The 24,696-nt window shown below is 39.2% G+C and overlaps 1 protein-coding gene and 1 long non-coding RNA gene across 2 annotated transcripts; both read left to right on the plus strand.

Moving 5' to 3' along the window:
* Positions 1 to 5,959: 5,959 nt before the first annotated feature.
* On the plus strand, positions 5,960 to 10,248 carry LOC108320373 (uncharacterized). The gene is made up of 3 exons (XR_001831383.2): positions 5,960 to 6,191; positions 6,316 to 6,400; positions 9,659 to 10,248. It is a non-coding gene; the product is annotated as an uncharacterized LOC108320373 (long non-coding RNA).
* A 5,404-nt stretch (positions 10,249 to 15,652) lies between these two features.
* Positions 15,653 to 15,934, plus strand: LOC128194276 (50S ribosomal protein 6, chloroplastic-like). Its single transcript, XM_052869464.1, has one exon. The coding sequence runs from the start codon at positions 15,653 to 15,655 to the stop codon at positions 15,932 to 15,934; it is 282 nt and encodes a 93-aa protein (XP_052725424.1).
* Positions 15,935 to 24,696: the final 8,762 nt, after the last annotated feature.

Below are 24,696 nucleotides of genomic sequence, written 5' to 3' on the forward strand. Positions count from 1 at the left end.
TCTTGAAGAAATTTGTTTTGATGATGTTACAAGAAGTTTTAGTTGCAGAAGATATTAGAATTAGTTAAAAGCAATTTGTAGAAATTAAATGTAGTAGGAAATTCTTGTAAACCCTGTAAACTTACATTTTTAACTACAATAATCGATTATGATGAAGCAATAATCGATTATCACAAGTCATACTTGAATAATCGATTATCACTTCATATAATCGATTATCACATCTTTGAAAACCTATAACGGACTTTGAATAATCGATTATCACTTACAATAATCGATTATTCATGGCAGTTGGGAGCTGACCTTTGGCATTCAGTGTACTTGGCTATATATTTTGTTTTGGAGAAATTAGAACAGAAACGTTGTTTTTGAACTGAGAAAGCTTAGAACACTGTGTGTCAGAGGAACGTTCTCAGAAAGCTTTTTGTTCATTGTTCCCTTGCTTGGTCTTGTGAAAGGAGAGGCTCGCGTATCGTGTGTCGATAGTCGGAGCAGACTCTCTTCAAGTTAGCAAGGTGCTCTGCCTGGTCTTGTGAAAGGAGAAGCTTGTGAATCGTTGGTCGATTGCTGAAGTGGTTCTCTTCAAGTTGGTAGAGTAGTTCCATTCATTTTTATTGTTCATTATCTTGTAATCTGTTAAACAATTTTTAGTGAAAAAGGTTAATCACTATTTATAGTGATTAACGACTGGACGTAGAATCTTTTGATTCGAACCAGGATAAAAATTCTGTGTTGTTCTTCTTATTCCCTATACTTATTTTATTGTACGTACATCAACCGTTTGGAAATTTGTCTCTAAGAAAATTAAATTTCTAAAACGAACCATTAAACTTGATTTGTGACCGTAACACGCTTTCTAAGTATTTTATTCCGCTGCGCGACTCTATAACGATACCGATTGTTCCGAGAGAGACCAAATGACGAACGGCTTCGATGTTGAACGACAAATTCTTTGAAAGTAGATGTTCCTTTGTTCGATGCACCTGGGTGTTCTAGGGCGAACATCGGCCAGCGGGAGTGTATCCCTTTATGCACATGTTGTTCGATGCACCTGGGTGTTCTAGGGCGAACATCGGCCAGCGGGAGTGTATCCCTTTATGCACGTGTTGTTCGATGCACCTGGGTGTTCTAGGGCGAACATCGGCCAGCGGGAGTGTATCCCTTTATGCACGTGTGTGTTCTTGGGCGAACATCTGCTGGGTTTAGAAGTGCTTCAGGATGATCGGCTTTCAAGTGTCCGCTTTTATGTACAAGATATGTTTATCTGCACTGTAAGAAATAATATTAAGCATGTAGGCATATGGGTTTTGATCAAGTTGCAAACCTGGTGGCCGAACGTTAATAGGACGTGCCGTAGATAGTCGAGCTGTAGATGTCGAGAGGCCGAGTGTGAGGCCAAGTGTTTGGACGCTCGTTCACAATGATGAGCGAATGGCTGAATAGTTGAGGCCATGGATGGCCGAACGTCATTGAGGACCAATGTGCGAACATCAGTTGTAGTAGAATGAGCGAACGCTGGCGGATTCGAGTGGACGAACGATATTGAGCGGGTGGCCGACACTCCATTATCCGACGAACGTTATTGAGCGAACGTTGCGCATTCGAGTGGACGAACGCTTGGGATTCTAACGTTGTCGAGCGTTAAAGTCTGAGTGCGAGGACGAACGCTCGTCACACGGCTTGTCGAACGTTCGGATCCAAATGGTGAGGGCGAACGGCAAACAACAAGGACGCTCGTACGCAGGCTTTGGCGGGCGCTTCTTGAACGCTCGTTTGTAATGGACTGTCGAACGTTGAGGCCGAATGCGGGAGCGCTCGTATTGACGAATGGTCGAGTGGTAGTGGCCGAACGTTGATAATAAGCAAAGTGATGAACCCTCTAGGCTGCACTTTGATGATCACGCGAAGGGACGAACGCTCTATGCAAAGCTTATGCCGAACGCTTGGAACCGAACGAATGATGAGCGAAGTTGTTGGCCGAACGCTATTGAAACGAATGGCCGAATGGTTGAGGCGATGGATGGCCGAACGTTGGTGACGGAGTGAAGGAACGTTGAGGACCGGTGGAGAGGCCATGGATGGCCGAGCGGTGGTGACGGAGTGAACGAACGTTGAGGATGGAGTGGACGAACATTGGTGACCGAGTGGACGAACGTCGGGATTTGTTTGAACGTTCGTCCCATTGCTTGCCGAGCGGCCTAAACCGAGTGGAGTGTCGAGCGATGTTTGGACGCTCGTTGACATGAGTTGGCGAGCGCTTCTTGAACGCTCGTTGAAATGGTAGGACGAGCGCTCGTTGAAATGGATGGACGAGCGCTCGTTGAAATGGATTGATGAACGCTCGTTCACATATTGATTGTCGAGCGTTCGTCTACGTAGGCGAGGCCGAGCGATCTACTCTTTGAACGCTCGTCAACATTGATTGTCGAGCGTTAGAATCCAATGGTCGAGGCCGAACGGCCGATTGCTTGAACGCTCGTTCACAGTGATTTTTCGAGCGCTCAAGTGGGATGTAAGGCCGACTGTTTTGACGCTCGTATATAGTGACTGTCGAGCGTCCTCGAAGTCGAAAGTCGAGGTCGAACGCTGGAGTATTTGAGGAATAGAAGTTGGGTTGGATGACGTGGAGGCCAAACTGAATGACGCGTGGGTGGAGCGAGTCTTGCGAAAGACGTGGAGAATGGGTCTCCTGTCGAACGCTGGAGTATTTGAGGAATAGAAGTTGGGTTGGATGACGTGGAGGCCAAACTGAATGACGCGTGGGTGGAGCGAGTCTTGCGGAAGACGTGGAGAATGGGTCTCCCTAGAATCCCTTCTGCCCAAAAAACCCTAGAATCAGCCCTATTGCGGAGCGGCTGATCCTGAGGCTGCCGCGATCCGAGGTGATCGAAGACAATGGAGTCCCCAGGCTTGGGATGAACTGGCGGCTTTGCAGTGGCATTCTGATGGCGATGGCCCTGATGTGGTTGTCGCTTGAGCCGCACCTGATGGAGTTTGGACGTGACGGAGGTGCCACCGCTGCGATACCGGAGAGGATAAGAGCGCGACAGTGACTCTTGAATCACGACGGTGATGCGTGGTCTGGACAGAGCCCGGTTTGGGGTTTTTCTGTTCTCAGTCTCGATTCTGATCTTGGGGTTCTCGATTTCTAATGGCGAGGACAGCGACGCTGTGTTTGGAAGGGACGGCGGCGACATGGAGTTTTGGGTTTAGGGTTCCTGTTCTTCTCCGATTTCTGATGTAATTGGGAAATGAGGAATTTCTGGTGTGCCTCTGTATCCTTAAATTCTAAGGAGATTGACGGAAGGGTGTTCCAGTAGACGTGGGTGTTGTTTGGTGAGGAAGAAGATGAAGGCATGGAGATGGTGATGATGGCATAGGTGCATGATTGCTGATGGAAGATGAGTTTGGTGGCTTCTGTTACGAGACCCGCATGAGGGGTTCACAGATTTGGGATTTCAAAGTAGTTATGGAAAAATAGCTGATGATTAAAGGGTGAGGGAGCAAGGATGATCTTTCCGTGGTGAAGGCGGAAATGAATGAGTTCTGATTTGCACCGTTTCCTCTTTGCTGATATGAATGAAGGTCTCCGAGGAAAATGATGAACGAGCTTGTGAAACTCGTGATCTGGGTTTGGTTTGATTGCGCGCTTTGGGATCTGAGGAGTGGCGTCAATGGAGGTGCTGGTGTGGGTTGTTTCTGTTGAGATGTATCAGTTCGGTGGTCTCCACCACTGTCGTAGGATCAGCGTTTTCGTAGAGGTGCTCGTGGGGGAGCCAATGGCTCACGGAGGAGAATCCTGGAGTGATGCGGCAGCTTCATCTTGATGGAGTAGCTTATCCGAACAAATGATTCGTGGAGGCCGAGGCTCCCTTGTGGCTTCTTTGGGATTGCACTCGGCCCCACGGTGGGCGCCAAAATGTTTCGGTGTACATTTTCCTGTGTGTCTCTGTTGCTCCTGGATGTCTGGGATGCTTGCATTTCTTCAACTGTTGTCCTTCATATTCACCAAAGGAGGGGGAGGTACCTGCAAAGATACTCCGACCTGCAAAGATACTCCGACGCTCAAGTCAGATATGAATTATGGAGCTGAAGCTCAGAAGAGAGTAATTGGATACTAGTCAGATATGAATTATGGAGCTGAAGCTCAGAAGAGAGTAATTGGATACTGTTCTGAAATATTATTCAGGATCTCTCGAGCCTAAAGAGAACGTACCTGGACTTGAGTCCTGTCACTGTATTTATAAAGAATAAAAATAACCACCTTACCTAAAAGTGTGGTTAGTGGCTTTGACTGATATTTTAACTGTCTAAAATATCTAAGATATTTATGTTATTATATAAATATCCTTACTACATAACACCTCTCAAGACTAGTCCCTATATTTCTTTACCCGAATGATTCATTAATCAGATAGAATTATGATCTAGCATTAGCATAAATAAAGGCCAATTTTATATGTTTTTGTATCACATTGGAAAACATCATAAGTTTATGCAAGAAATAACTTAACTTAAAACTTCTATTTATTCTAATAATTACTAATTAGATCAGGTACTAGAGCAGCTTCAAAAATCCCTAGTTCAATCCCTAGTTCACTAACAGAATGAAACCGACTAAGATAAGGAAACAAAAAAAACAGACTTAAATATGTTTCTTGTATCTGTAATATACTAATTTAATGGTTTTGATCTCCATCAAATTTTATTTTATGGTTTTGATGTCCAGTAACTAATAATTTTGAGGTGACAACCATCTACTACAGAACACCTGATGTTTCTTAAATAGTATAAGGACTAAAATGAATATCTTATAATATAAGAAATATAGATATCAATGGTTTATAGTTTCGTAAGAATTAAAAAGAGAATCAGGGCACCGAAACAATCAAACTTTATTGCACAAATAAACTGATGGTAATAAATTAAATTACAAGGTTCACTAGTGACTACTGTAATCATGTAATCACTATGGATAGGACTGAAATCTTATCAAACCTGTATGCTACTGGATCATACTCTTCTCTTATATTGTCCTGCTCCCAATATTCTTGTTCTTTACCTGAAACAAACAAGAAAGAATACATAGCCATCAGCCTAAATGCATATGATTAAAAACTGGATGTTATTATGACTGACAACTTGTTTTCCTTATGAAAGGACAAAAAGTGTTTTAACATTAATTTAATAAAGCCAAACAAAATTGAATGCAAATTGTTAGTACAAAAGAACACACAACGAAAGTTGATTAGTGTTAAAATATGACAAAATTTCAATAGTAGTATACCTGTATTTTACAATTAATTTGAATATATCTTAGGTTACCTCTCAAGATTAGTCCCTACATTTCTTTACCCCCAATGATTCATTAATAAGTTAGAATTATGATCTAACATTAGCATAAATAAAGGCCAATTTTATGAACTAGTTGTAGAAGGAATAAGGTCAATTTTATAGTGTAGTCACTTTGAAGACTGACAATGATTCATTGTCCAATATAAAATGAAAATCCAAATGAAATAGACATATTCACTTAAGTAAAAATAAATAAATTAAACAATAATAATAATAATAAAGAGTATTAAATGTATACTTCTTTTAATATTAATGTGTATTTATAAACTATTAACTTAGTATTTAAATGATTAAATTGATGATAGAAATATAGTTATTTTGACATTTAATATTCATGATCACTGTCAGGACTGTAAAAAAAAAAAAAAACGTGCGCTAGTGGAGTCCACGTGGCGACCGCAGAACGAGCCACATCAGCTGCGTACGCGGAGACAGCAGCGCCTGTCGGATGCCAGGCTGTGAACGTGTGTCCGGCGGTAGTGGATTACACGTGTCCGGCTCAGAGTGGACGACCGTCCGGAATGGCCGACAGGAGCGTGGAGTGCGCCGCAGAGTGGGGACGTGCGCCGTCTTGGGAAAGTGGATGCCATACTGGACGTGCGCTGGATGGGAGTGGAAACAAATCTGAGATTTTGAACTCATTCCCCCACTCCCTCTGCGCACACCTCCCCTGACTAATTCCTGAGAATTTTCTCCTCCTTCTCTCTACCTTCTCTGCACCTTCTCTCTCAAAAGAAACCACCGTTCACCTCCTCCTTTCTGTATTCCAGTACCATAGAAAGACGCACGACTTTAAGAGCTTCCAGAAGAACGTTCGGTTTGTGAAGACTGAGCTGGTAAGCCCTTCCTTCCTCTCTAACGTTCATTTTTCGTACATGCAAACTCAATTCTGAGTTGTGCGTTCGTTATCATTTTAGAGTAGAGTAGTTCTAATTTGGTTTTGGGGCTCGTTCGTTGTAGTCTGAATTGACGAGCGTTGACGAGCGGGAGATCTGTAGTGGAAGAGAGTGTTTTGAGTATTTGTGGACGTTCGGTCATTTTCCAGGTAAGGGAAGCTTATTTGATTTAATTCATGTTGTGTGCTTCGTTTGAACGTTCATTAATTACTGTATGAATATAATGCATGATGTTGCTGTGATTTGAGTTACATGAACGTTCGTTGTTTACTGATTGAAAATGATATATGACTAAGTTTACGTATGTTGTATGAAATACATGAGATTTGGATGATATGAATTATATGAAGATTGTAAATTGTACCATGACATGAACGAATGAAATTTATGAAACTGTATGATGAGAAATGAACTGGAATGTAAATGAATTGAAAAAGAGTTTCCCTTCAGATTGAACGTTCGTGCTGAACGGTCTTTGACCGTTCGGTCTCCCTTTTTAATAGTCAAGAATGGGATTCGTTCATTTGGATCGATCCCTGGTCGAGGACGAGCGTCCTCATGTTAAAATGCTTTGTTTGAGCGTTCGGTCAAGTACTGTGTTTGGTATTCTTTGATAAAATCCCTTCTGTTGTATGCACATATGTAATAGTGTATTTTACCGTTCGTAAACACTTCTTCGAAATCAAAGTCTATTATTTTAAGGCTACTAGCGTTCGGTTTCACGCTGAGCGTTCGTCCTGGTGCTCGGTCTCCCACTAAGCGTTCGTCCTAATCTTATACTGAACGTTCGTTCTGTTTGGTGTTCGTTTCATAATGAGTGCTCGCTCAAAATGGTGTTCGGTCTTATACCGAACGCTCGCTCAAATTGGGGCTCGGTCTCACACTGAGCGTCTGTCTTGTCATTGCAATGATCATCCGTGTGGATGTGAGCAGAAGGAGACGAGCGTTTGGAAGAGGCACTGAACGAAGAGAATCTGGTGGATGTAAGGACCGAGTGTCCTTTTTAATTTTATAAAAGAAGAAGTGGTGGGGGAAGGGAGGCACGTTCCTGGAAGTGGAAGGAGGGGCGGCTGCACTTGGAGAAAGTGGAAGGGCTCCCTGTCTGCAGAGTGGTGCAGCTGGTGAATGGTGGGTCTTCCCACTTTGAAGTGCTTCAACCACCATGAGACCACCATCCTCACTTTCATAATGGGCACAACACTAAGAAGGGGAAGGGAACGACTGAGGTTCGTTCAGCAGTGGAGTGCACTTTTTCTTCCTCTTAAAGGGAGGGGTTCGTGAATTCAGGGGAATTTTTGGGGAGTTCTGCAGAGGGGGAGAGTTGCTGGAAAAATCTGGAAGAGAGTAAGCTTGCTGCAGATTTGGGAGAAGTGAGGCAGAGGTCATCCGGCGTAGCAGCTGCAAGCTTGAGGAAGGTAGATTCAAGTGAAGTGTTGGGTGCTGCATCCAGTGGTGAGGCAGAGAACGTTTGGAATTTCACTGCATTCAAGATTTGCTAGGAGGTCTTCAAGAGGTAAGGGGAGTTGGATTTTTGGATGTTGATAGTGGTTGCATGAGTAGGATGCTGGAAAATTGTGGTTGTATGTATGGTTGGACTGAAATTGATGTGTTGATTCATGTATGTAATCTTGTATGTTTTAAAATTGAAGGAAATTGGAATTTCATAGCTTTTTAGTCATTTGGAGAGGAAGTGAGGTAGTGATTTTGAGCATTTGGGGTCTAGAGTGTTATTGAGCCTTTGGAACAGTTTCACCCACTGTATTGTGACTTGTTAGAACCATCAAATTGATCAAAATAGGTGTAAAGTGGTAGAATTGGATTTTGAGTATCAAAGTTATGAAAATTGGTGTTTTATGGTTGAATTTGAGTATGAATCCCTTAAGAATTGAATAAGGAACGGTTATAATCAGTTAGGTAAGTCCAATCTAGTATAAAACATGAATTAAGGGTGTTAGAAGTTAATTAAAAAGGGTTGAAAATGGTAAGAGAGGTTATGACCTCAAATCTGCAGAATTCTGCATTCTGCAGAATTCTGCATTCTGCATCTGTCGCGCCTGAGCGCGCGATGCTGCGGAGCGCGTTCGTCCAATTTGACTCAAATTGGACGTTCGTCCGTATTGAGCCACATTAAACGTTCGTCCGCGTTCGTCCAACTGCGCGTTCGTCCGCCTTCGTCCAACCGAGCGTTCGTCCGCGTTCGTCCAACTGCGCGTTCGTCCGCCTTCGTCCAACTGAGCGTTCGTCCTTCATATAAGTGCAGCGTTCGTCCTTCAATCGGAGTGAGCGTTCGACCTAAGTATCAATCCTAGCGTTCGTTCAAGAAGTGTTCGACCTTGAGCGTTCGTCCGTGGCGTTCGTCCAAAAGAGTGTTCGACCTGTTGTTGAGCGTTCGTCCCGTAGCGTTCGTCCAAGTGTTCGGCCGGTTGTTGATCATTCGTCCTGTAGTGTTCGTCCAAATCATCAAGCTAGCGTTCGTCCTTATTGCTTAGACAACGTTCGTCCATATTGTTTTGTTGACGTTCGTTCATCCGGAAAGGACGTTCGTCCAAATTGTTAGATGGCGTTCGTCCATTTTGAAGAGACGCTCGTCCAAAATGTTAAATGGCGTTCGTCCAGAAACGTTCGTTCCAAGGTGTCGGGTGAATAGTGCTCGTTCGTATAGTACCCTATAACTAATGTTTTCTTCTATTAAATTGAACTACGTGTACAAATGTTTGGAATGTATACTGTGATGAGAATTATGTGAAAATATGTGAATTTATTAGGTGTGTTGGATTTACTGTAATATATGGGGATATCTGGTATTTGTCAGTAATTCCATGGTCCTCAAGGAGGGGATACATGGTGGTGGACGTAATTCCATGATCCTCAGAAAAGGAGACATGGTGGTGATTTGGGGTGTACTTACCTTGCATAGTGTTGGGGAGTGCCAGCTGAACTATGCGAGTGTCAAGATAAATCGTGTGCGTTTACCTTGCATAGTGTTGGGGAGTGCCAGCTGAACTATGCGAGCGTAAATATGAGTTGTGACTTACTCTACATAGTGTTGGGGAGTGCCAGCTGAACTATGTAGGTGTAAGGATAAATCGTGTGTGTTTACCTTGCATAGTGTTGGGGAGTGCCAGCTGAACTATGCGAGCGTAAATATGAGTTGTGACTTACTCTACATAGTGTTGGGGAGTGCCAGCTGAACTATGTAGGCGTAAGGATGAGTCGTATGATGTTATGAGATGTGGGTTATGAGTATGCTGTAATTGTTCCTATATATGTACCTATGTATGATGTCATGAATTAAATGTGCTATGAGATAACATGCTTTTTATATCTAGCTCACCCTTGCATTGTTTGTGTTGTGTGCTGTTTGGGTATGTTTCTCTGGCGATGATCATCCACTTGGATGGGAGCAGACGTTGTTGAGGAGATCCCTTTGGAGCAAGAGCTGGAGGATACTAAGGTTGCGGAGTAGTCTTCTTAGGAATTCCTATCGGAACACGTGTAGTGTTCGAATCTGTAAACTGGTTAAGTTTAAATTTTCCGTTTCTTTTATTTTAGATGACTGTAATTTCGTACTTTAATTACACGTCATGATCCAACTGTTCTCTTTATTGGAATGTTGACGTCTTTATTATGTAATATTTGTTATTATATAATCGGGATGTTACAGTGGACGTTGAAGTGAAGATCGAACAGTGAGACGCTCGGCTGGTAGCGTAGTGATGGGAAGATCGAACAGTGAGACGCTCGGCTGGTAGCGTAGTGATGGGATTTATTGGTCGTTCGACCACCTTATGTTTTCATTTTTTTGTTACGACCGTTCGGTATTTCATTTGTAAACCGTTCGGTCGGATTTATGTACGTTCGACTTTAAATTTGAAACCTTATGTATGGACGTACGGTTTTGTGCGTTCGTTCTTTGTTATTGTAAGACTGTACTCAAGGACGTTCGTCCTTGAGTGTTCGTTATGTTTAGTAAAAACTGTTTTGAATTATTATTGAAGTGATTTTTCAATTATATGGTTTATTATTGTATTTTTGGGATGTCACAATCACCTTAGATGACAACAGGTTGAGTCGAGCACAGATAGTTTATCCGCAATCCAACCTGACAAAAAAATTCATTCTCTACCTACTTAAAAAATATTCGCGAATATTTTAAAACCCGCAGATACCCACGGATATCTGTAAATATTTTAAAAATATATTTTTATAAATTATCAAGATAAAATTTAAATAAAATTTCAAAAAATATATAAAATATAATATAAATTAAATTAAATACAAATTAAAATTATATTTTAATTAAATTTAACCTTATAAAATATAAATTAATGTTAATTTTAATTAAATTTAACTCAATAAAATATAAATTAAATTTTTATTTTTATTTTTTGGAATAGTGGATATCCGCAAGTACGGATAGTATAATACCCACACCCAACCCATTTATAAGTGAGTATTAAAATATCCGCTATCTATATATCCACAAATATTAACTATCCGTCGCAGGTTTTATCCGTGGATATCGCAGACCAGATATTTTTGTCATCCCTAATCTACATTTACACTAATATGGTTAAATTATGACCATTGATCAAGGACCAATGAAGGTAAATTTAGATGTTGTAAACTTGATGAATGACAAATTACATTGGTGAAATTTTACATTCACCTTTCGGTCTTGCAAAGGACAGTAGAATTTAAAATAGTAAAACTTTATTAGCCTACACCGCCGGAATGCCTGTCTCCACTAGGCAAAGGAAGGTTTACAACTATATGCATTGTGTATTGCCAGAAGAAATTGCTCACACCTAAGTACGAATTTGGGTTTGAGTAGTAACAAAGGAGTGTCTTCGTGTTTTTGTTGCCATGTTCCCTATTAAATGGATTTTGTTTGCGTCCTTTTAAACATTGTTGATAACTGTAAGGAACCGCACGTTAAAAAAAAAAAAAGAGAAATCGGGGGGGGGGGGCGACTGCACGTTCGGCATTTGTGGGTAGCAGCGTGGGTGGTGGGTCTTCCCACTTTGAAATGCCCAGCCACCAAGAAACACCATTATTTTTCCATCAATTAGTGTGCTTGGCACTAAGAATGAAAAGGAGTGGCTGAGAGTGCAGAGTTTTCCTCTTAATGGTTCGTAGATGGATTGGAAGAGTTGCTGCAAGCTCTGGAAGAGAAGAAGTGGAGAGCTTTTGGAGTTGGAAGGAGATCAAATCCTTTGGAAGTAGATTCAAGGAAGTCTTCAAGAGGTAAGGGGAGCTAGATCCTTTTCTCTGGATTGTATGAACTATGCGTGTACTGAAATAAATAATATACTGCCGTGGATGAATAAATTTTATATTTAGAGTGACTTTGTGGTGTATGAATCTGTATGAGTGGTTGTTGAATTGTGCTGTTGAACGTGGATCTGGGAAAAAGGCAATGAAAAATGGGGTTTCTGGGAAATCTGGAAATCTGCTGCGTTTCTGCAGAACTCTGCAAAACGAGCGTACGTCAATGGTGCTCGACCAATAGTGGTCGGCAAAATAGAACGAGCGTTCGCCCGTATAGCGTTCGGCCTTAAATTTAATATTCTTAGGTAAGAGCCTTGCACGTTCGGTTTTGAGTGTATTAGTAAGCGTTCGGTCTTGATGTGGTATTTTATGTTTCAATCACGGTCGTTCGGTATCAATCTGACATTCTAAGGTTTGGATCTTAAATGGTCGGTTTTGATGTACTAGTTAATAGCGTTAGGTTTAATTTGGTAATCTCAGCTGGTGATCTTGAGCGTTCGACCATAAATTGATATATTTAGGTTTCAATCTGGAGCGTTCCGGTTTAGAATAATAGTAGTTGTAGGCGTTCGTTCTTAAATTAGAATTCTGGAGAAGTGATTTTGAGCGTTCGGTATTGGAGTATTAGAAATTGTAGCGTTCAGATCGAATTAGTATTCCCAGGAGTTGATTTAGTACCGAACGGTCAGAATGGATTTAGTAGCGTTCGGTCCAGTTTTGATTAGTACCGTTCGGTTAAGTTTAAATCATTCGTCCTCAGTTCAAGACGTTCGGCCGGTATTTTAGGTGTTCGTCAAAATGATCTAGGTGTTCGGCCTTGATCTTTGAGCGCTCGTCAAACAATATTTACTTCATTAGGGTGTTCGATGGTTTTAGCGTTCGGCGAAATAGTGTTGGATCCATTATGATGTTCGGTTTTAGCGTTCGGCCTAAGTACTCGATCATAGCGTTCGGCCCAATGGTGCTTCATTGAATATGGTTCGGTTTTAGCGTTCGGCCAAATAGTGTTGAATCCATTATGATGTTCGGTTTTAGCGTTCCGCCTAATTGTGTTCACTGTTCGGTTTTAGCGTTCGGCCTAAGTACTCTATCATAGCGTTCGGCCAAATAGTGTTGAATCCAATATGATGTTCGGTTTTAGCGTTCGGCCTAATTGTGATCAGTGTTCGGTTTTTGCGTTCGGCCTAGGTACTCGATCATAGCGTTCGCCCCAATAGTGCTTCATTGAATATGGTGTTCGGTTTTAGCGTTCGGCCTAATTGTGTTCAGTGTTCGGTTTTAGCGTTCGTCCAATTGTGTTAAATCTCTTAGCGTTCGTCCAATTGGCATAATGGCGTTCGGCTTATAACGCTCGGTGAAAAGTGTTCGTCCATCTAATGGTATGGTGATGGGTTCTAAGTTCCTTTGCTCTTGGGTTGAATTATGTGTACCAATGTTTGGAATATATGCTGTAACGTGAATTATGTGAAAATATGTGAATGTATGAGATATGTTGGATTTGTTGTGATAATATGGTGGTATCTGGTTATTCATGACTTGGGTTAAGGTTCAAAGTAACAGTATGATTCATGGACGTAATTCCATGATCCTCAAGGAGAGGATACATGGTGGTGTTTTGGGGTTGTATAGAATGATTACATGATAGCTCAGTTTTGGGGTCATCCTGAAACTCCAATGGTCTTTCTTCTCATGTAGAGAGGATTGAACATGTGGTGAGGAGTAGCCGGAGGTCTTAGTCTTGGATGCTTCCATATGATCCAAGGTGAGTGATAACGGTTTAACCTCGTGACTGTGGCCGGGTGGGAGTGCCCAAGTTTCACAAGGCGGTAGTGCTAGGGCGGGAGTGCCCAAGTTTCATAAGGCAGTAGTGCCAGGGCGGGAGTGCCCAAGTTTCACAAGGCGGTAGTGCCAGGGCGGGAGTGCCCAAGTTTCATAAAGCCACCACGAGTGCAAGACCCGCCATAGCTCGGTAATCATTCTAGTCCGGACGAGTCGGTCTATAAAGTAACAAGTCGGGGTATAAAGTAACAAGTCTTGTGATGTCAGGGGAGTGCCCAAGTTTCACAAGGCAGTAGTGCCAGGGCGGGAGTGCCCAAATTTCATAAAGCCACCACGAGTGCAAGACCCGCCATAGCTCGGTAATCATTCTAGTCCGGACGAGTCGGTCTATAAAGTAACAAGTCGGGGTATAAAGTAACAAGTCTTGTGATGTCAGTTTACCATGTTTGGATGAATGTTTACATGTCGTGTGAGTGTGTGAATTATGGTTTAATGAGTATGCTTTAATTGTTCTTTTATATGAATCTATGTATGATAACATGCTTTTTATATCTAGCTCACCCTTGCATTGTTTGTTACGTGCTGTTTGGGTATGTTCTTTGGCAATGATCATCCACTTGGATGGGAGCAGATGTTGAGGAGGAAACTTTGGGAGCAGCTCTTGATGGAGACGGCAGTGCTGCAGCTTAGACAGCTAGTTTTTATTTCGTAAACTCGTTTTATTTGGAAGGACATTTTGTGTATTTTAAGTTTTGAATTCTCCGTAATCCCCACGGAGAAATCCTAATACTCTAGTTGTCAATTCCGCACTATTCTGAGAATGACTGTAATCCTTAATTACTCTTGACTGCTTTCTTATATTATGCATGATGATGTCTTTATTATATATGCATGATGTATATAATTGGGATGTCACAATAACAGTTAAGCTCCTGAGTTAACGGACAAGGGATATTAATCTTTGTTTAAATTTTAAAAAAAATATATAGAATAGATAATTATGGTCACTAATGCTAATTATGTATCTCGATGGACCTAGAATCGAAAGAAAAAGAAATTATTTGTAATTTATTAATTTATGCAAAAATTTTAGTTTGCAAGAAATGTTCTTATTTTTTTATTTTATTATTTTCATCTTCTATAAATGTTTTTTTTTGGGGAAAAGTTTGTCCAAGTTTATACTTAAAATTTTGAAAGTGTTTACTAATTAAATGGATAAATTATGAGATAATACATAACTAAGGGACGAATAAGAAGAAAGAAATAGAGAAAGTAAAATGAGATTTTTATTTCAGTACCTTTTGGCATTATTTAATAATGCTAGTTAATAAGAAATGATTAAATTAATTTCAAAGAGACCACATTAATATTAATTAGTATTTTGGAAATAATTTTTCTTGTCTATCAGTGTAAAAAACAAATTTAATTCATCATTATAAATTTAGAGATTAGATGGTTCATGCTTCTGTACTGTTATCGAATCATGGATTAATTTCAGCAAAGGTGTCTGCAAAAGGGGAAGCCCAAAAAGTATAGAAAGAAAAGACCAGGCCCAGTAAAGTTCGTGAAGAGGGAGGATGTTTCTTTCTGTACCCTGTCAATTTTCTTTTTACACTCTTCAAAACTTTCCAGAATAATGTAGTGAAAGGAAAAATTTAAGGTTTAATCCTTTTTGACGTCCCTATTTGTGTAGGAATGTCTCAGATAGGTCCTCATTTTCTAAAGTGTATCAAAATGGTCCTTAATTTTGAAAATTGAGATCAATTGAGTCCTTCCCGTTAAGTTGGGTGGACGGCGTTAAAAAAATTGATGAATGAGATGCTGAGATGACGAACGAACGCTCGTCCACCAGCGAACGAACGCTCGTCCACCAGCGAACGAACGCTCGTCCACCACCGAACGAACGGTCATCCAGTGTGGAACGAACGGTCGTCTAGCGGTAAGAGGTCGACGAACGTTCGTTCGCTGGTGGACGAGCGTTCGTTCGTCATCTCAACATCCCACTCATCAATTTTTTTAACGCCGTCCAGCCAACTTAATGGAAAGGACTCAATTGATATAAATTTTCAAAATTAAGGACCATTTTGATACACTTTAGAAAACGAGGACCTATCTGAGACATTCCTACACAAATAGGGACGTCAAAAAGGATTAAACCAAAATTTAATGGATGGAGGAGGAAACTATCGAAGAGGGAAAAAGCAAATAACCTTTGGGCCTTGTACCTCCGAACCAAAATACGAAGGGTAAATTGGGAAGTTTTGGAAAAATATCTGAGAGGGATAAACCGGTAAGAGATGAGTGTTTGAGAAACAACAGAAGAGAAAAGAGAAAAGCAAGAAGAGAGAAGGATGTCGTCGTTGTCAAGCATGTTTGGGTGTGGAGTGGTGATGGCGCCACCACAAGCACTGGGAATTGGAAAGAGAAGTGACGGAGGATTGACGATAGTGTGTTCGTCTCGGCCGCAGAAGAAAGCGACTGCGCATCACATGAAGACTCGGCCACGGAAGACGCAGCCATGGGATATAAACCGCAAGCCAACTGTGTACGATCTTATGCCTCCTCTTCCTCCGGATTGGACTCTCGTTATTCCTGCTGACGCTTCTTCTGCTCCTCCGCCTCCCTCTGCCTAGCCACTCACTCGGTACTGCGTCGTCGTTTTCATGCTTTCTCTGTTTTCTTCAAGCCTCATATTCGCTACTCTTTAAACATTTTATCTTATATTTCTTGTTTAAATCTCAAATGAAACTTTTTATCTATGCATTTGTTTTGGATGAATTCACTTTCTTAGGTACGGTGAGCACGAGAATTCGATTAATTTGCGAACTGATGGTTAGGTTTTCTGAATGCGTCTAGTATACGTCAATTTTTAGACTAAAACTAGACACTCTCCCTACACACTCAGGAACCCTTTGCAACTTCCTTTACCTTTATATTTCTGAATTCTTGTAGACAGATGTTCTTTCTGCACTACTTTTCTTCTTATAGTTTTCTTTTTCACATTTTTTTTGTCTCTTATTTCTTTTCTCCACTTAGCTATGTTCTCGCATGTATACATATACTAGAGAAATTAAAGAAAGAGGCATAAGTGGACCAATATCGAACACCTTCAACTCAAAACTAAGGCAGTAGGAAAAATATTTGAATGTACAGTCTGACCAAGGGTCTGTGTAAATATTTGTAATGGAAAGTAGTTACTGCAGAAACAGAACATAACAAAGCTGTTAATTACCACACGCTTGTGTTAACCAGAATACTCTCCCTTAATCCAAGTTCTCAAAAGGAAACAATTCGTATTTCATTTCTCAGTTTTACAAATTCAGACACTCAGCAGACAGCATAATTCAGCTGCTTTTATCTTGACTTAAGAAGTCGTATTCTTTGCAAGTGGGTCTAAAGAATCAGTTTATCATTTGTATATGTGTTGCCTTCCCATCCTTTCTCTTAATCACAGTATTTTCCATTCCTTCTGCTAACAGAGTGCTAATGTATGCAATTCTAATCTTAATTATTTTGCTAATGTCAAATTCATTCAGCACCTCTCTCTACTCAGTCATATAGTTTTAACAACCAGTATTAAAATACCAAAATAGGGAGATCAGTCACCGCCAACAATACTGGATCCTAATCAGAATTTCGAGCCACATTTGTTTTTGGTCTATTTCCCTTTTGCATGCCAACACTCAGAAGCAAAATGGCCCGACACAGTTGTAACAATGTATTTTTTTTTTCTTATTAAAACTGTCTTTCCTTGACTTTTACCATTTCCTCCTCCTCCTCTATTTGAGAACTCGGAACTATCTTCACTCTCTTTCCTTTATTCGAGTGCCAATTTCCCTTTCCTCTTGTTTGTACCCTTCTTTCCATCTTTCTTATGACCCATCAATTTTTTCAGAAGTTTGAACTTGCACATGTTTGATCTGTCTCTCGTGTGGACTTTCTAAACACGAGTCTTTGCTCATCATGTGTCTCAAGTCATTGAATGTTTAGTGCTTGGAGAAAATATTATTTACAGGATATATTGTAAACTTTTATATGAGGTGAGACATCTAATACCATCATTTAAAAGTGGAAAATAATTATGTTTATAACTTCCATAAAAACGTATGAATACATTCTTATTAGCAGTAATATAAGTAAATAAAAATAGACTAAAGTTGGTAATATATACCATACATCACTTAAGACAAATAGATTACTATACCATATAAATGTACAAAATACAATATAGCAACAATGTAAAAGCATTTTAAATTTAAAATAATGTTAGAATCTTGAGTTTACCCTAAACCCATAAAAACGTATGAATACATTCTTATTAGCAGTAATATAAGTAAATAAAAGTAGACTAAAGTTGGTAATATATACCATACATCACTTAAGACAAATAGATTACTATACCATATAAATGTACAAAATACAATATAGCAACAATGTAAAAGCATTTTAAATTTAAAATAATGTTAGAATCTTGAGTTTACAATATATCCTGTAAATAATATTTTCTCCAAGCACTAAACATTCAATGACTTGAGACACATGATGACCAAAGACTCGTGTTTAGAAACTCCAGACGAGAGACAGATCAAACATGTGCAAGTTCAAACTTCTGAGAAAACTAATGGGTCATAAGAAAGATGGAAAGAAGGGTACAAGCAAGAGGAAAGGGAAATTGGCACTCGAATAAAGGAAAGAGAGTGAAGATAGTTACGAGTTCTCAAGTAGAGGAGGAGGAGGAGGAAATGGTAAAAGTCAAGGAAAGACAGTTTTAATAAGAAAAAAAAATACATTGTTACAACTGTGTCGGGCCATTTTGCTTCTGAGTGTTGGCATGCAAAAGGGAAATAGACCAAAAACAAATGTGGCTCGAGATTCTGATTAGGATCCAGTATTGTTGGCGGTGACTGATCTCCCTATTTTGGTATTTTAATACTGGTTGTTAAAACTATATGACTAAGTAAAGAGAGGTGCTCAATGAATTTGACGTTAGCAAAATAATTAAGATTAGAATTGCATACATTAGCACTCTGTTAGCAGAAGGAATGGAAAATACTGTGATTAAGAGAAAGGATGGGAAGGCAGCACATATACAAATGATAAACTGATTCTTTAGACCCACTTGCAAAGAATACGACTTCTTAAGTCAACATAAAAGCAGCTGAATTATGCTGTCTGAGTGTCTGAATTTGTAAAACTGAGAAATGAAATACGAATTGTTTCCTTTTGAGAACTTGGATTAAGGGAGAGTATTCTGGTTAACACAAGCGTGTGGTAATTAACAGCTTTGTTCTGTTCTGTTTCTGCAGTAACTACTTTCCATTACAAATATTTACACAGACCCTTGGTCAGACTGTACATTCAAATATTTTTCCTACTGCCTTAGTTTTGAGTTGAAGGTCACTACAAAAAAGAAGGGCATTACCGAAGGCCAGAAGCCCTCGGAAACAGCCCAAAACCGTCGGTAAAAGGTAATTACCGAAGGCTTATCGACGGCCAAACAGCCCTCGGTAAATGGCTTGTCGCTAACATTTACCGAGGGCTTTTGACCTTCGGTAATTACCGAGGGCCAAAAGCCAATTACCGAGGGCCAAAAGCCTTCGGTAATTACCGAGGGCCATAAGCCAATTACCGAGGGCCAAAAGCCTTCGGTAATTACCGAATAGCTGAAAAAAAAACAGGGGTCTGGTAATCGTTTACACCAACCCTGTAAACGATTACCCGAGAGAAAATTGGAATTTGTACAGAAAGTCCAACACAGGTACTCAGTCAGGTGAACAGGGGTCACCATTGAAAAAAGAAGTGACTTTTAGGCACTTTTGCACTTGTCTTAGGTTGTTCCTTGTGTTTCAGTGGTGGGAGAGGGAGGTTAGTGATGTGATTATGTCCCAATGATGGAGGAAAGTGATGTTTTGGCACCCCATGATGGAGGAAAGAAACAATGTTTATGAGATGAGCAACTTGAGTGAGATAACATGCTGTCAACTTTGACCTTTGTTGGCTATTTTACTGATAACTTTTCCCACCGACCTCTAAATGATGTGATTTTTTTTTTATTAGAAACTAGACTCAAAAATCTTTCCAATGACTACTAATTTGTAATTTTTGGACATCTGAGTTGGTACAGTTTATTGTTTCAAGTTAGCGTTTCATATATTTTTGCCAACTCTGACCTTTGCTTGTTCTTTTGCTCATAACTTTCTCCACCGAACTCCAAATGAGTTGATTCTTGTTTTGTTGGAATCTATACTCAAAGACCTTTCAAATTATGCCTTAGAAATCAAATTTACACCTTTTTTGACACTGTAATCGATTACAAGGACACTGTAAACGATTACCCGAGAGAAAATTGGATTTTGTACAGAAAGTCCAACACAGGTACTCAGTCAGGTGAACAGGGGTCACCATTGTTAAAAGAAGTGAGTTTTAAGCACTTTTGAAGGAGGGGAAACATGTCCAGCAGCTGTAGCTACCATCACATCCAGTTGGGAAGAAGAAGGAAGCTCACGGTTTCTTTGAGAAGCATGGCAGCAGCTCACGTTCAAAAGAAAGGCTTCTATGGAGTGGAAGAGCTAAGAGAGAAAAGGAGATGAGTTCAGGGCTGAATGGAGTTGGACGTGTGAAAGAAGAGGAATAGGGAAGGATTTTGCAAGTTGGACAACACAAGGGCCACCACTTAGTTTGGCAAAGCTAACGTCCATGACAGGAATTCCAAATTAGTGAAAGTGTTGACATGGCCTACATAGAAAAGAGCTACCACCTAGCATTAGATAATTTTTCTTTGGCCTAAGAAAAGTAAAACCGTAAAGTTGGATGGAGAAAGGGCCACCACATTTTATTTTTGGCTGGAAATGTGATTTAAAGAAAGCAGCAAATGGAGATGGAGAAGCCACATTCAATACGTAAAGAAGCAAGCTTCGGAGTTGAAATGAAGAAAGCACCACGCCCACATGAGAAGCAAATCACACGATCCAGCAAGAGGGAGAGAGGTGGACAACAACGTATGCATCCAGCACATGTTTTGGAATAAAATAGGGAGCTCACGGCTGAAGAAAAATCAAGTGGTTCATTGGCTGGAAAGAAGAGTAGCTCACGGCCATGGCAAGTTATCTAGATAGTTATTTGACAATAAAACAGACCCAAAGAAATAATGAATGGTCAAACTATATATGACTATGACAAGGCCTTTCCAGTCAGAATAGACCCTGCCATCCACCTAAAATGCTCTTCATTTCTTTTAGCCTATGTTTGGTACATTCTAGTTTTAAATTAAAACAGATTAATTAAGATTAATAGTAGTGCTCAATTACATTAAACACAACACAGATATACCTGGTAGCTTTCCAGGTTTGCATAAAGGAAAAAACATGGCAACAATGCCTAACGCAATTGAGGAACCAAAAATGAATCCCCTGAGTTCAAGTTGAAGCAAAACAAAGTTACTCTCACTCAGCAGAATAATTACAATCATACCATAATTTATCCAATATCAATCACACAACATAATTTCCAGAATTTAGCAACATCAACTCAACCATCGAAAACAAACTCAAAAGCTAAAAGTAGTTTTTATACAAGTACCCTTTTAATCACACCAGATTTAGAATCCCATTCTATTCTACTACGTAGGCATGCATTCATTAACAACTACTCAATTGAACCCCAATTGAAACCCCAATTAGAATATAATAGTTCAAAGAAAATTGCAAAACTGCTAGCATTCAATAGAACTAACTGAGATATTATAGCCACCACATTTAGTACAATAAATCAATCATACCAGATCCCAATTTTCTCTTTTCAATTCAGCAGGTATCTAAGTAAAACTACACTTAACTTCCATGTAAACTTTACTAGGTTCTAGACAGATTATAAGCAAACTAATTCCACCGAATACCGAAACATCAGACACAAACTTAAAACCACATAATTAAATTATATACTCTTTAGAAGCAATAATCACAGCCACCAGGAAACACTAATACGGTCAGACTATATGAAGTTGTTTTATGCATAAATTCTTTTTTCTTTTCAACACAAAGCATATGCATCAATCCCTCCTATTAATAACACTATATAATAGTTCTAGATTGTCCAAACAAACCAGTCAAAACTATTAAGAGTTCACTGAAAGACAATAATAATCATTTCCAATTATATCAGTAACCAATGTGCACAGTTAGAACCTCAATTAGGATATGAGGTTTTATCGCGCAACAAAATGCCCCCTTCATGCTTAAAACACCTAAACAAATAGTCCATTGTCCAATTAATGACCTTAGTTAATCAAAAGGGAAATAGACCAAAAAGAAATGTGGCCCGAGATTCTGATTAGGATCCAGTATTGTTGGCGGTGATTGATCTCCCTATTTTGGTATTTTAATACTGGTTGTTAAAACTATATGACTGAGTAAAGAGAGGTTGTTACGTACCTGAGTACGTAAACTAGCCAAATACAACCTTTCACTCTCTCTCACACGGAATAGAACAATAAACGAATAATATTTGATGAATGAATCTCTTTTATTGATGGTAATATCTGAATAAACAAGGATAAACAATAATTGGGAGCATAACCTCCTTCAATTACTTTGAGAGCATAACCTCCCTCACAAGACAATAATGTCTGTCACAAAACTCAATAATCAAAAGCCTGTCTTTAACCCTGGACTCTAACCTTATTTATATTAATTATTTCCCGCCCATCTCTTATTAAATATTCCTCTAGAATATATCTGCATTTGATATAAATATCCCTATATTTAATATTCAATAATTTATATAAATATCTCTATATTTAATATAAATATCTCTATATTTAATATAAATATCTCTATATTTAATATAAATATCTCTATATTTAATATAAATATCTCTCCGTATATTATCTTAGCACATATCCTTAATTATAAATATCTTATATTGAATATTTCCCTAAATATATATTTATTTACTCTAATTAACTTATACTATATTTATTTACTTTAATTAACTTATATTATATTTATTTACTCTAATTAACTTATACTAAATATTCTCTCTGCTCATATACTTTCTAACCCTTATTATTACCCCTACCTTAGGTCGTAACATTACACCCCGCTGCAAAACAACCTTGTCCTCAAGGTTGGAAACAGGGAGCTAGACCTCATGGCTCCTCATCAATTCATGTCTGGAGGTTCGGGTGGTGGTAAAACCTTCTCTAATGTCTTCCATTCTTCATCCAGCATTCTGGTTACCACTTCTCCTAAATCATAAGCCCTGAGGGAATGGTTTTCAATGTCTTTCAGTACTTCACGTCGCGCTCTTCCTTCTGCCAGTGTACCAAACACTGCAAGCCCCCTGTTCTTTTTGTCGGCCCATCTCTTCACAGACTCCATTGTTCTCTCCAGGGTATTGATTCTTCCATTTGCCCTTCCTTCCAAAGCCTTCATCCTTCCTTCCAATACTAGACCGTTTGGTTCAGGTAGTTTTCTCACGCTCGGTTCTGGCCGTCTCCTCCCGTTTGGCTCGGTAAGTCCTCTCTCTATAGGTTCCGTCCGTTCTTTCACATTCGGATCCAGCAGTCTGCTATCGTTCGGTTCTGGCCGTTCGCTCACGTTCGGATCCGTTAGTCCACTATCGTTTGGTTCCAGCAGTCCCTTCCCATTTGGAGCTTGGACTTCATGGCGTATTCCACTCAACTCTGCCTTCAACCTCCTTAGGGAGAACTCCATGTTCTTTATTCTCTGCTCCATGCTCTCCAGTTTCCCTTCAACTGCATTTATTCTTCCCTCCATGATGTCTTTCACTCGTCTCTATTAGGATCCGGCAGGTCGGACCAATTGTTACGTACCTGAGTACGTAAACTAGCCAAATACAACCTTTCACTCTCTCTCACACGGAATAGAACAATAAACGAATAATATTTGATGAATGAATCTCTTTTATTGATGGTAATATCTGAATAAACAAGGATAAACAATAATTGGGAGCATAACCTCCTTCAATTACTTTGAGAGCATAACCTCCCTCACAAGACAATAATGTCTGTCACAAAACTCAATAATCAAAAGCCTGTCTTTAACCCTGGACTCTAACCTTATTTATATTAATTATTTCCCGCCCATCTCTTATTAAATATTCCTCTAGAATATATCTGCATTTGATATAAATATCCCTATATTTAATATTCAATAATTTATATAAATATCTCTATATTTAATATAAATATCTCTATATTTAATATAAATATCTCTATATTTAATATAAATATCTCTATATTTAATATAAATATCTCTCCGTATATTATCTTAGCACATATCCTTAATTATAAATATCTTATATTGAATATTTCCCTAAATATATATTTATTTACTCTAATTAACTTATACTATATTTATTTACTTTAATTAACTTATATTATATTTATTTACTCTAATTAACTTATACTAAATATTCTCTCTGCTCATATACTTTCTAACCCTTATTATTACCCCTACCTTAGGTCATAACAGAGGTCCTAATGAATTTGACGTTAGCAAAATAATTAAGATTAGAATTGCATACATTAGCACTCTGTTAGCAGAAGGAATGGAAAATACTGTGATTAAGAGAAAGGATGGGAAGGCAGCACATATACAAATGATAAACTGATTCTTTAGACCCACTTGCAAAGAATACGACTTCTTAAGTCAACATAAAAGCAGCTGAATTATGCTGTCTGAGTGTCTGAATTTGTAAAACTGAGAAATGAAATACGAATTGTTTCCTTTTGAGAACTTGGATTAAGGGAGAGTATTCTGGTTAACACAAGCGTGTGGTAATTAACAGCTTTGTTCTGTTCTGTTTCTGCAGTAACTACTTTCCATTACAAATATTTACACAGACCCTTGGTCAGACTGTACATTCAAATATTTTTCCTACTGCCTTAGTTTTGAGTTGAATGTTCGATATTGGTCCACTTATGCCTCTTTCTTTAATTTCTCTAGTATATGTATACATGCGAGAACATAGCTAAGTGGAGAAAAGAAATAAGAGACAAAAAAAATGTGAAAAAGAAAACTGTAAGAAGAAAAGTAGTGCAGAAAGAACATCTGTCTACAAGAATTCAGAAATATAAAGGTAAAGGAAGTTGCAAAGGGTTCCTGAGTGTGTAGGGAGAGTGTCTAGTTTTAGTCTAAAAATTGACGTATACTAGACGCATTTAGAAAACCTAACCATCAGTTCGCAAATTAATCGAATTCTCGTGCTCACCGTACCTAAGAAAGTGAATTCATCCAAACCAATTGCACAGATAAAAAGTTTCATTTGAGATTTAAACAAGAAATATAAGATAAAATGTTTAAAGAGTAGCGAATATGAGGCTTGAAGAAAACAGAGAAAGCATGAAAACGACGACGCAGTACCGAGTGAGTGG

This window comes from Vigna angularis, chromosome 10, assembly GCF_016808095.1.
Source record: "Vigna angularis cultivar LongXiaoDou No.4 chromosome 10, ASM1680809v1, whole genome shotgun sequence".
NCBI classification, from domain to species: Eukaryota; Viridiplantae; Streptophyta; class Magnoliopsida; order Fabales; family Fabaceae; genus Vigna; species Vigna angularis.